Source organism: Phoca vitulina, unplaced genomic scaffold (assembly GCF_004348235.1).
Source record: "Phoca vitulina isolate PV1807 unplaced genomic scaffold, GSC_HSeal_1.0 scaffold58, whole genome shotgun sequence".
In the NCBI taxonomy this organism is placed as follows: Eukaryota; Metazoa; Chordata; class Mammalia; order Carnivora; family Phocidae; genus Phoca; species Phoca vitulina.
Window position 1 is genome coordinate 7,637,968 of NW_022589761.1, and position 12,661 is coordinate 7,650,628.

The window sequence follows — 12,661 nt, forward strand, 5'->3', positions numbered from 1 at the left end:
GAGTCCCACATCGGGCTCCCTGCTCGGCGGGAAGCCTGCTTCTCCCTCTCCCACTCCCCCTGCTTGTGTTCCTGCTCTCGCTCTCTCTCTGTCAAATAAATAAAATCTTTAAAAAAAAAAAAAAAAAAGAAATGCAAAGTCTTAGGCCTCAACCCAGACCTACTGAATCAGAAACCACAGTGGTTCTCAAACTTTAATGGGCATCAGAATCATTTGGAGGGCTCATTAAAACCCAGACTACTGGGCCTATTTCCTGAGTTTCTGATTCTATAGGTCTAGAGTGGGACCCCATAATTTGCAATTTAACAAATTCCTACCTCATTCTACAGCAATGGGAACTACTAATTTCTAACTCTTTGAAACTACTTCAAATTATTTCCTGGGAGCAGGAAGTAGAAATTCAGCTAAAGCACTTAAGTAATGACCTAGATATTCCCAATGGAGGAAACAAAAATACCCCAGAGGGAAGATTCTGAATTATGGGGGAGACATCCTTACCAAGCCATACCAAGTTCCTGTAGTTCTCCAACATGACATCTCTGTATAAATCCTTCTGAGACGGGTCCAGCCATTCCCATTCCTCTTGGGAAAAATCTAGAGCCACATCTCTGAAGGTCACCAGACCCTGAAATTAAAAAAAAAAAAAAAAAAGATCTCCTTTGCCAAGTGCTCCCACATGGTTCTAGCAGAAAAGATGAAATTCTGCCAGAGTTCAAAGCTCTACATGGTCCAAGGAAAATAACTATTGGGGAGCAAGTACATGCCCAGGTTTGTCAAATATTTTGAGAGAAAGAGAAATATTAGAAATAGACTCACCCCTTGAAAATTTCACATTTTTGTGAATAAAAAAAGACATATATACAGGAAAAAAATTAGCTTATGACATGAAACATGAGTTCATAACATGAAAGTATGTGAGCAAGGCTATTTTATATTACATATACTACGTACCAATAAATTCTCATAGGAATGATTCCATTATACTCCCCAAATTGAGATATCGGATGAATCAGAGTAGTGAGGGAAGGCCTTGAATTGGGCTTTAACAAAAGGGTATGGTCTGAAACTTAGACTTTATATATAAGGAGAAACTTGCCAAAATGTGTCCTGAAGAAATAATGAAGTATATGTGAAGTGATTTAGATAGAATTTTCACTGGAAGATTATATGAAAAATCTGGAAAAAAACTTTAATGTCAAAAAATAAGTTTAGGGGCACCTGGGTGGCACAATGGGTTGAACATCCGACTCTTGATTTTGGCTCAGGTCATGATCTCAGGGTCATGGGATCGAGCCCCACATAGGGCTTCACACTCAGAGGGGAGTCTGCTACTCTCCCTCTCCTTGCTCATGCTCTCTCTCTTTCTAAAATAAATAAAATAAAATCTTTTTAAAAATAAAGGGGCGCCTGGGTGGTTCAGTTGGTTAAGTGTCTGCCTTCAGCCCAGTTCATGATCCCAGGGTCCTGGAATCGAGCCCCATTCCCTGCTGAGCAGGGAGCCTGCTTTTCCCTCTCCCTCTGCCTGCCGCTCCTGCTTGTGTGCTCTCTCCCTCTCGCTCTCTGTCAAATAAATACATAAAAATATTTTTAATAAATAAATAAAATAAAATAAAATGAAATAAAAAGCAGTTTAGCCTACACCACTGGACTATAAGCTGTATGAGGGGAAGGATATCTGTTTTACAAGCTCATGAATATCTGGTGTCTATATAAAACCTGTCACATTGTAAACAGTAAATATTTGCCACTCAGTGAATAAATGGTAAACTTTCCTATAATATATCCATAGGAAGGAAGAGTACTCAATTTTTAAAATGGCAGAGTTCCATTTTGCAGATTATGGTCTCATTTTTTTATTAAAAATCATGAAATATCTATCAGCGCAGAGAACAGATCTAGTGCCAAAATCTCAGATGCCAGCCAAAAGCCAACTTGCAAGTGGATTCTTCTAAACACAGCATCTTCAGGCCTGCTATGTTAACTCTTTTTTGAGAATTGGTCTATTTAGTTTTCTACTTTCTGAGCTAGTTTTTATATTTTATATTTACCTAGGAAATCTCTTTTGCTTGTGCTTTCAAATTAAAAGTATATAGCTGTTTGTCAAATTGAAAAAAAAAAAGACAAATATGGTTATTCCACATAGCAGAAATACGGATGAATGTGGCTAGAGAAAAAAACCTCACACAACTACATACTGTTATATAACTCCCATGTGCCCCTCTACACTTCTCTGTGTCCTGGGACGCTGACCTCTATTGACTGTATTAATAGACTCCCTTACCTGACCCCATTTTCAGTTGGGTTCAGCCACATGCAGGAGATGGGAGGGAGGCAAGTGAAGCACAATATTTACTCCCCTGGCACCCTCCTTGCAGCACTACCCTGTGTGGTGTCTGTCCTTCGATCATAGGTCACAATGCCTGTCAGAGGCCCTCCCACTCAGATCTCTCTATCCCTGGGTTCAGGTCTAAGTTTTACTATTATAAGTCCCAGGGTATAGCACTATCCTTTACAGTTCTCTATATACTGATTCATAACTTGGAAACAGTTCCCTTTTGAGTTTCTTGCCAGAACCCTAACTGATAAACACATTGATCCAATGTACTTCTAGGATATGACCAGAGATTCCACAAAAGCACCACTACACTTCCCTAATAAATCCACTTTCCCGTTCTCCCATGACTATTTCATAGATTCTGCCTCTCTCTCAAAATACCACCAATTCCTTCCCTGTTCCCACTTTGAACTTCCTCATCTTGCTCACCACAGGTCCTTGCTGAACTATATCTATATTCATATATTCTGTCTTCCCTCTGTTACTATGCATGAAACTCTAGGCTCCTATCTATGGCCATTCCCTCCACTTGTCCACACAAAGACACTGTCACCTCTCTCCCTTGTAATTATCAGGGAAATAGCAGATATCTCTTATATTATCAGTATTTTCTCACTTTCCTAAATTATTTCTATCAGTATACAAACTGATGTAATATCTTTCATCTTATAAATAGACAGATAAATTCCCTTCCATAAGCTCACTGTAGTTATTGTCCTATTTCTCTACTCCTCTTAAAAACAAAATCTTCCAGGGGCGCCTGGGTGGCTCAGTCGTTAAGCGTTTGCCTTCGGCTCAGGTCAAGGGATTGAGCCCCACATTGGGCTCCCTGCTCCACGGGAAGCCTGCTTCTCCCTCTCCCTCTCCCACTCCCCCTGCTTGTGTTCTCTCTTGTGTCTCTGTCAAATAAATAAATAAAATCTTTAAAAAAAAAAAACAAAAAACAAAATTCTTCCAAAGAGTTGTTTAAATCAGCAATGTCCAATAAAAAACAATGTAAACCTCATATTAAAATTTTTCAGTAGCTACATTTAAAAAGTAAATAGATTTAATGATGAAAACAAAATAAGAATAACTGCTATATTTATTGACCAATTACTACATGCCAGACACCCTAATGAGCATTTTATTGATATTATCTTAATCTCATTGTAAAACTTGTTAAAAAAAAAAAAGGATGAAACCCATTTTACAGATGTTTAAGACCAAATGTCATGCTGAATCACTAGGTTATATTGCAAAAAGAAAAAGAAAGTAAGCAGAAATAAGTAAATTTAGGGGCGCCTGCCTGGGTGGCTCAGTCAGTTAAGTGTCTGCCTTTGGCTCAGGTCATGATCCCAGTATCCTGGGATCAGGCCCCAAGTCAGGCTCCCTGCTCTGCAAGGGGTCTGCTTCTCCCTCTCCCTGCTCTTGTGCTCTTGCAATCAATCAATCAATCAATCAATAAAATCTTAAAAAAAAGGAAGCAAATTTAATATATTTAATCCATTATATCTAAAATGTTATTTCAACATGTACTCAATATAAAAATTATTAATGAGATGCTTTACATTCTTTTTTGTACTGAATCTTTAAAATCTGGTATAGATTTTATACTTATAGCGTGTCTTAATTCACAGCAGTCTTATGTGGCTACTGTGTACATTATTGGACAGCACAGGTCTAAACTCATCTCTATTCCTATCTTTTAGGCCCACTATTCCCTTGTGCCCCCACTGCAATGCTTTCATCCCAACCATTCTATCAAGTAGCTTTTGTCAAGAATATCAGTAGCTTCCATGTTACCAAATCCAATGGTCACTTCTCAGTCTTCATCTTCCTCACTCTCTCTCAGAAGAATTTAATTCAGTTGATCATACCCTCTATGAAACACTTTGTACTCCTGACTTCTAGGACCCATACTCTTCTGGTTTTCCTTCTACATCAGTCCTTCTCGGTCTCTTTTGCTGGTTCCTCCTCTTCTTCTCAGCCTCTAGATATTGAATCCTCAAAACTCAGTCCTTGGGCATCTTTCCTATCTACACTCACAATCCTACCCTCCAGATAATCCTATCCTGTCCTATAGCTTTAAATATACTAATGATTCTCCAATGCATACCTCCAATCCTGACTCCAGGTATCTAATCACTCTTGCACTTGGATATCCAACAGGTCTCTCAAACTTAATAGATCAAGAACTCAATTTTTCTTCCCATCTCATCATTCTGCCCTGTCTTTCCATCTCAGTAAATGGTAAGGTCATTTGTACAGTTGCCCAGGTCAAAAATCTTTGTTGTTATCCTTGACTTTCTTTCTCTCACACTCCACAACCAGTCCCTGGCCAAATCCCGTATTTTCTATCTTCAACACATACCCCAAATCCCCCCAGCTCCAATGCCACCACCACGGCCCAGGCAGCTACCACCTTCCACCTGGATTACTGTAGTAGTCTCCCGACTGATCTCCCTGCTCCATCCTTACTTCCTTTCCATTTTCCTTTTAAAATAGAAATCACATTAAATCACAAACACTCCAATGACTCTCCTTCACCCTCAGAACAAAACTCAAAGTTCTGGTCATGGTTTCAAGGGCCCACACAACTTGTTCCCCAGCTACTCCTCTGATCTCATAGTGCTCATTTCCCTCTAAGGATCCTGGCTCAGTGATATTCCCAGAATACGTCAGACATCTTCCCACCACAGCAACTTCATATTTGCTATTCCTCCTCCCTTTTTTTTAAAGATTTTATTTATTTACCTATTTGACAGAGGGAGCACAAGCAGGGGGAAAGGCAGAGGGAGATGGAGAGGGAGAAGCAGGCTCCCCGCTGAGCAGGGAGCCCGATGTGGCACTCAATCCCAGGACCCTGGGATCATGACCTGAGCCGAAGGCAGACGCTTAACGACTGAGCCACCCAGGTGCCCCCTTTTTTTGGCTTTAATAACCCCCTACTTTCACTGAGGCTTTTCTTAGCTTAAATGTCACTTCCTCAGAGAGGCCATCCTGGACCTCCCTATTTAATAGGACACTCAATAATCACACCTCTGTCCTTTATTTCATTTGCACTGATCTCCAGCATGACAAATCATGATCCATCTAAAGAGGATAGTTCTTTTCCATCACATATTTCAGCACAGCACTGAGCAAAAAAGATAGTAAATGATTTGTAGAGAGATCATATGAAATAGTTAAGGGAGAGAAGTGGGGAGAGTGCTCACTGGGCTATTTCTGACTCTCTGAGGTCCCAAAGTCCCTAAAAATGAGGTGGAATTTCTGGAAACAAAGTGAAAACATCAACTTACCTGGGACGTGGCTTTACAAAGTCCAACAGCCATTCTTCCTTCCTTCTTCAATCTTCTCTTTTGGAGAACAAGGTCCTGAGAAGGGAGAATTAAAGGGAAAAAAAATGGCAGACCAGCCCTATGTTGCTGACCTGAGATTCACAAAGATAGAACTCTTGTCCTTTTAAGGTCTCCACAGCCTCCTTACATGGGCCAGCCCTATCCTCTTCCAAGATCTGACAAAAAGGCCAGAGTTGAATTTAACCCCTGAAGTCCTGACTGATATTAAGAACATGTACCCTAGGGCGCCTGAGTGGCTCAGTCGGTTGAGTGTCTGCCTTCGGCTCAGGTCATGATCCCGGGGTCCTGGGATCGAGCCCCGCATCAGGCTCCCTGCTCAGCGGGGAGCCTGCTTCTCCCTCTCCCACTCCCCCTGCTTGTGTTCCCTCTCTCACTGTGTCTCTCTCTGTCAAATAAATAAATAAAATCTTTAAAATAAAAAAAAACATGTAGCCTAAACTCAACAAAATCTAAATGGCCAACAAGCTGGTTTATGATCTGCCACCTGGCTGCCCCTTAGATTTCATTTCCTACCCTCATCCCCCTTGGCTCACCCTACTCCAGGCACAGGGGTTTTCTTACAGTTCCTCAAACACTGCACACTCCTTCTTCAAGGCTGTTGCCTTTGCTTTTCCTTCTTCCTGGACATGGCTCACTCCCTCTCTTCATTCCTATTTGTGCTCAGTTGTCACCACACCAGAGGAACTTTCCTGAAAATTCTATCTAAAGAGAACCTCCCTCCTCTTTTCCCTTATCCTGATTTATTTTTCTTCTTAGCATCTGACACCATTGGACATGTTTTTTTTCTCTTTATTGTTGTCTCCCCAAACAATAGTGTAGGATCTGATAGAACTAGGATTCATTTGGTTCATTGGTGTATCTCTGGTGTTAGAATAATGCCAGAATCTTTGCAGGGGCTCAAAAAATATTTGTTAAATGAATAAATAAATCTTGCTGTGCCTCCTGTAATATAAATGGCAATGTTACATATATTGTATATGTCATTATTTTACTTAATCTTCACAAAACTGCAAAGATAAGTATTATTATCCCCATCTTACCAACAAGTAAAACTGAGGTTCAAAAAGCTTAAACAACTAACTCAGTCATTAAGAGTTAAAACTGCAATGAGACTCAAAAACTGGTCCTCTTTCAAGAGCCTACAATGTCTGAATGAAATATGTAACATAACCTGGGGAATCAATGCTATATATTTACTAGAGAAGCATCTTCAGAGCTGGCAGATATTACCTTTATTACTTCACGGGAATGCAGCTTGAGGCAGGCATTGCTCATTTTTAATACAAACCAGTAACAAATTGCACAGTCCCCTCAGAGCCAACATTTCTTCATTCTGAAAGTGAGCATAGTTGTGTTTGACCTAGAATTTAGGATATATGACCCCCTAATTCTGGGCTACTCTGCACTAGCCAACTCACTGTTTAAGAAATTTATTTCCGGGCGCCTGGGTGGCTCAGTCAGTTAAGCGACTGCCTTCGGCTCAGGTCATGATCCTGGAGTCCCAGGATCGAGTCCTGCATCGGGCTCCCTGCTCAGCGGGGAGTCTGCTTCTCCCTCTGACCCTCCTCCCTCTCATGCTCTCTGTCTCTCATTCTCTCTCTCAAATAAATAAATAAAATCGTTAAAAAAAAAAAAGAAAAAAAAATTTATTTCCTTAGCGCAATGCAGCTTCAAATTGTCCATAAAAGCCTTTGCAACCTGAGAGAAGAATCAATGAAGTATTCTCTGCATTTGGGAACCCTATGTAGCATCTGCATAAAAGAAATGTCTTTTAAATTTCTGTTTGCAAATAGCTGTGTATCACTTGGGTAATGTTTTCCAAGTTTGAGATGAACATCAGTCCCTGAAAGAAGCTGATTTTAAAGACTTGGGTTTTATATAACCCCTAGGCACATGCTAACTCTCCACTCCTTCACTCACTGGCTACATGCCCTTGGGCAAGATACTCCATCTCTCAGAACATTTCTTTCCTCACTGTCAAGACTGCATGAGCCAATTCCTGGCATAGAGAAGTGCTACCCTTGTTCCTGCCTACATTTTATACACACATTTGCAAAGGAAATGAGAACATTTTTCTTTATTAACTGAGAAAGTCAGAACCAAAATTTAGCTCACTTGGTACATAAGAAAAAGAGCCATGGATCAGCCTCTCTGAGCACCAAACATGGAAGAGTTTTGACAAAGACAAATCTAAAATTTCAAAGTCCATGGCCTAAGGAGAGAAAGACTGGGTTTCAGATTGAGCTTTCCTCCCCCAGAGGCAGTCAATTTGAGGATGGTCTCACTACAGTGTCTTTGGACTGGGTCCTGTGACTCACAAGGAAGAGACCCACATCAAGATCCCATATCCTAGAGGTTCCTAGTCCAAGATCATGGACAATCCTCTCCAAAACCCTTAGAACTCAGGGCCCCCATTTTTCATTCTCACAATATGGGAAAGATCAAGAGAGTTTAGTGATTAAAAGCAAGGACTCTCAGGGCGCCTGGGTGGCTCAGATGGTTAAGCATCTGCCTTCGGCTCAGGTCATGATCCCAGGGTCCTGGGATCGAGTCCTGCATCGGGCTCCCTGCTAGGCGGGGAGCCTGCTTCTCCCTCTGCCTCTGCCTCTCTCTCTCTCTGACTCTCATGAATAAATAAATAGAACATTTAAAAATAAATAAATAAATAAAAGCAAGGACTCTGGAGCCAAAATGCCTAGGTTCGAGACCCCATTCTGTCATTAATTAACTGTCTGAACTTGGGCAAGTAATTTTAATCTTTCTGTGCCCACAACCACACACTAGGTCCCACACAGTCAAGCTTTCCATCTCACATACTCATACAAATTTTCACCCAGTCACACACACACACTATCCATGGTTACACAAGCTCATCTGTAATGTCAAATACCTATGTAGTGGAATTAACGCAAAGATAAATGACACACAATTACTCAGAGAGACAGTCCCACGCAATCTCACACACAGTGACATACCACACAAGGTCACACATCCTGTCATCATTACTCATACAAATTTACACCTGCAGAGAGAAGATGGACACAGGTACATAATCACACCTGCTGTCACACACAAACACTGTAATATCCACAGAGACAAGTGGTCAAACATAATCACACACACTCAGACTGCGACACACACAATGTCACACCCGCAGTCTCTCACAAACCCATATACAGTAACACACAGTTATACCTGCAGAGACACACACACAGTTTTACACCTGAAACATACAGTCGCACATAAGCACACACGCGGTGACAGACAAGATCACATTCTGTCACAGCACGGCCTCTACATAGTTAGTTCGACAGTAACCCCAGAGGCACCCACCCCGGTCCCACCCCTGTCCCTGCCGGTCCACCCTAAGCCCAGTCCTGACCTCCGGCTCCCGCGCGCAGCCAGGCCCAACTCACCTCCCGGCGCCGCGGGCTCTGGAAACCCGCCCAGCGACCCGAGAGCCGCGACGTCCCCTCCCAGAATCCCCCGCGGGGTGAAGCTGAGCAGGGACTGAGGCGCGCGGGACCTCGAACTCGGCTGGGGAAACATCCAGCTGGACTGGACGCGGCTGTTTCTCTTTACGACCCCGCGAACCACGAGTCCCAGAACGCTTTGCGCCGCGGCCTTCCTTGCTGAACTACATTTCCCAGAGGACCCCCAAGGCCCGCCTCTACTCCGCGCCTGCGCAGGCGTCCGCGGCTGAGGGTGTCTGAGAGCCGTGTGCCGCCCTAGTAGATCTCGGGCGCTCAAGTGCTGGTGGCCGCCTGTGTGTGAGGAAACCGTGAAGCTCCGCGCGTCCGTGACTGTTATTGAATGCTCAGGTGTGGCGATCTGTGTGTGACCGTCGCTGCACACTTTTATGACTGCGCACCACGGAGCAAAGGTTTCTGTCAGTGCAGTGAGCTTCTGTATTTAAAATCACGTCCCGTGATTGTGGGTCGTTGTGTGACGCCTAGAATGTGAGAGTGTTTGTGGATTTGTGAGAGGGACTGTGGCTGACTTTGGGCGACGATTTCTTTGTGTTCTTACCCCAGAGATCGAAGGAGTTTACCTGTGACACGCGGTGGGGCTTTACTTGTTTCTGGGCCTGCCTTTAGCGTGGAGCGGGTGGGAGAGGTTTCTTTGTGTGCCTTTGTGTGTGACTGACTCCAGATTAACTGTTCTCCCACGCCTGTGCCATCCCTCAGCCCCGGCCATGGGCCGGGTCACTGTTACCTCCGTTTTTATATCCTTTCTCTACTTAGACCTAATGTGATATCACAGAAGGGTAATTAGATTCCGTTTGTTAGGAAGACGCTCGTTGCACCAGAGCCCTTTGTAATGTGATAACCGGAGCCCCGGGGGTTCTCTTGGTGATGCTTCCACCTTTTCACCTTACAACTTCAGTTAGGGCCCAGCTTCAAGAAGACTATCAGTCAGGAGGACAAGAATGTGAGCTCCTGAGTGATGTTAAAGAAAGCCACAGCTGAATGGTAGTTAAAGAGGTTTTTTTTTTTGTTTTTTTTGTTTTAAAGATTTTATTCAGGAACAACTGCAGTAGGGGAGAAGGAACTTCAACATAGAACTGGGCTCAGTTCCAATACAGCAAGAACAAGTAGGGTTTAAAATGTGCAAAGAGCAAGTTGGGGCAGGGCAGTCAGTGGATGGAAAATTAAGGGGAGACATCAAGGGTAGGGGGAAATTCTTGCTAGACTGACCAACAGAATTCTTGCTGAGGGCAGTCCAGGGTGATCAGATACCGCCTGGATGGATGAGGAGTTTAATTAGACTGGAAGAGTAGTCAGATATCAAGGGCTCTGGCTAAACTGAGTTGACAGAATTCTTACTAAAACCGGGTAATGCAAAGAGAAACACTGAAACCCAAAGGTTGAAGCCTCATAGTTGAGAAGAGGGTCCAGAGGAGCCTAACTAAAATTTGATCAAGGAGAAGGTATTTGACAGTTAAAATTCTGAACAAAGCAACATTCATCCGCATTCCCAGACCCTGGAAGATCTGGAAGGTGTACTGAAGTCAAGAGTTTGGTAAGTAGGGGTATGTGGAAACAAGGGGGAAGTTCTTGAAATGAGAACCAATCTTTGGAGAATAATCCCTCCAATCCCCCCCCCGCACACACACACACACAAAGAGACCTCTAATAGCTAAAGCCAGAGAGTCTTGAACAAAAGGAGTCTGGCTAATAGGGCTGAAGTGATTTGCTGTTTATTCTGTGAAATTGGGCATTGTTACTTACAGAATAAGGCAAGCACTTTTTTTTTTTTTTTTAAGACTCTACAAACATTTAATAGTTGGTTTGCTTTAATGGGGAAATGTACTAGGTAAGTATTCTTTGGATGATAATTGTGGTTTGCTACTTGACCAGTACATTGAACAGCTCTTCCCTGGTTTTGATTATCAATGCAGGTTAGAGATCATCTTGGGACATTTCATACTAAAGTGCTGTTACACTCCCTTCTTGACTGGCACAGTATACCTTCAGAGAAACTTTGAATGTGTATGACTATCTCTTCATATGTCAGTAATTGATCGTAGGAAGACTTTTTGTCCTTTATTTATTTTTCTTATCTCATACCACCAAGTCCAACACTGGTTTGAGTCTAATCATCTCCAGCAGAGCAGGTAAGTAGTACTCAAAGTATGTCAACCAAGTTAGTGGTTGCAATGCTAAAACAAATTGTGGTAGGACTATATCCATCAAGATATAATCAAAAAAGCAGAACTACACTGGTAATTTCAAACAGGATATTTAAATTACAGGAAATTGATTATGCAATGTTGAATGACTGAAAGAGCAAAAAGGGGACAGATTTGTAACTTAAGAAACAGCTAATACCATAGAGTTTGGGGAACAAAGGGAAAGGGATGGATTTACCAGAACCTAAGAGCTCTGAAGAGGAGTCTCAGCCTGGCCGTTAATGGGGTTTAGTAGTCTGGTGCTGGGAAAGCAAAAAGAATTTGCAGGCAAGCTATAGCCCTCTTCTGCTGCTAGAGATACTGAAAGAACTGGAAAATAGGAAGTGAGTTCCTTCTCCCTTTCTGCCTTCCAATCTCCCTTTAATGCCTCCATTGGCAAACTATAACAGTAGCAAGGGAGACTGGGATATGTCTTTGTCAGAGTTCCAGCTCCAGTATCACAGAATAGAGAAAGGCATGTTTGAAGCTGAAATGATGACAGGGAAATGATTAGCATATGATCATTTTTCAGTTTGCTGGAAAATAAATTAATTCGTATAATTTTCCAAGTTTATTTTTCTTCTCAGAAACTTGTCTTAACAATGTTACTAATTCCTTATAAAGGAATCCTATTAGATGACAAAAAATGGTGCATATTTAGTAACAATGCATCTTAATAACAAAGCAATTCAAATTCTGAAATAGCTATTGTCTAGTTTAATATGTAGTTATTTGGATGAACTCATGTTTTAACCTATTTTGTTGTAATTTTGATAAAAATACAGATTTACATGTTTTCTAATTTTGTGTTATCTAATATAAATATTTCATGGTGAACCACTAATCACACCCATGACTTAACAGTTCTCAATATCCTGGGGCACCTGGGTGGCTCAGTCGGTTAAGCGTCTGCCTTTGGCTCAGGTCATGATCCTGGGGTCCTGGGATTGAGGCCTGCAACAGGCTCCCTGCTCAGCGGGGTGTCTGCTTCTCCCTCTCCCTCAGCCCCTCCTCCTGCTTGTGCTCTCTCTCTCTCTCTCAAATAAATTAAAAACAAAACAAAACAAAACAAAAAACAGTTCTCAATATCCTAACAAGTGTGAGAATCACAGTATGTGATTTTTTTTAAATAAACTGTTAGCTATATTAGTCATCTCTTTTTTAATTGAAATGTAACTGACATACAGTATACTATTTTCAGGTGTACAACATAATGATTCAATACTTGTATATATTGTGAAATGATCACCACAATAAGTCTAGTTATCATCCATCACTATACATAGTTACAAAACTTTTTTTCTTGTGATAGAA

At 42.0% G+C, this 12,661-nt stretch overlaps 1 protein-coding gene across 6 annotated transcripts in view; it reads right to left on the bottom strand.

The window, feature by feature from the left end:
* The window catches only part of ZNF527 (zinc finger protein 527), a 28,316-nt gene extending 19,046 nt beyond the window's left edge, over nucleotides 1-9,270 (bottom strand). Inside the window, exons 1-4 of one of the 6 annotated variants that reach the window (XM_032390240.1) lie at nucleotides 9,093-9,270; nucleotides 6,907-7,009; nucleotides 5,617-5,691; nucleotides 509-625 (exon numbers count right to left, since the gene is read on the bottom strand). In XM_032390240.1, coding sequence (XP_032246131.1) covers nucleotides 509-578 — 70 coding nt within the window. In that variant the 5' untranslated portion in view covers nucleotides 579-625; nucleotides 5,617-5,691; nucleotides 6,907-7,009; nucleotides 9,093-9,270. The other 5 variants (XM_032390235.1, XM_032390237.1, XM_032390236.1 and 2 more) reach the window with 5 other exon arrangements.
* Nucleotides 9,271-12,661: the final 3,391 nt, after the last annotated feature.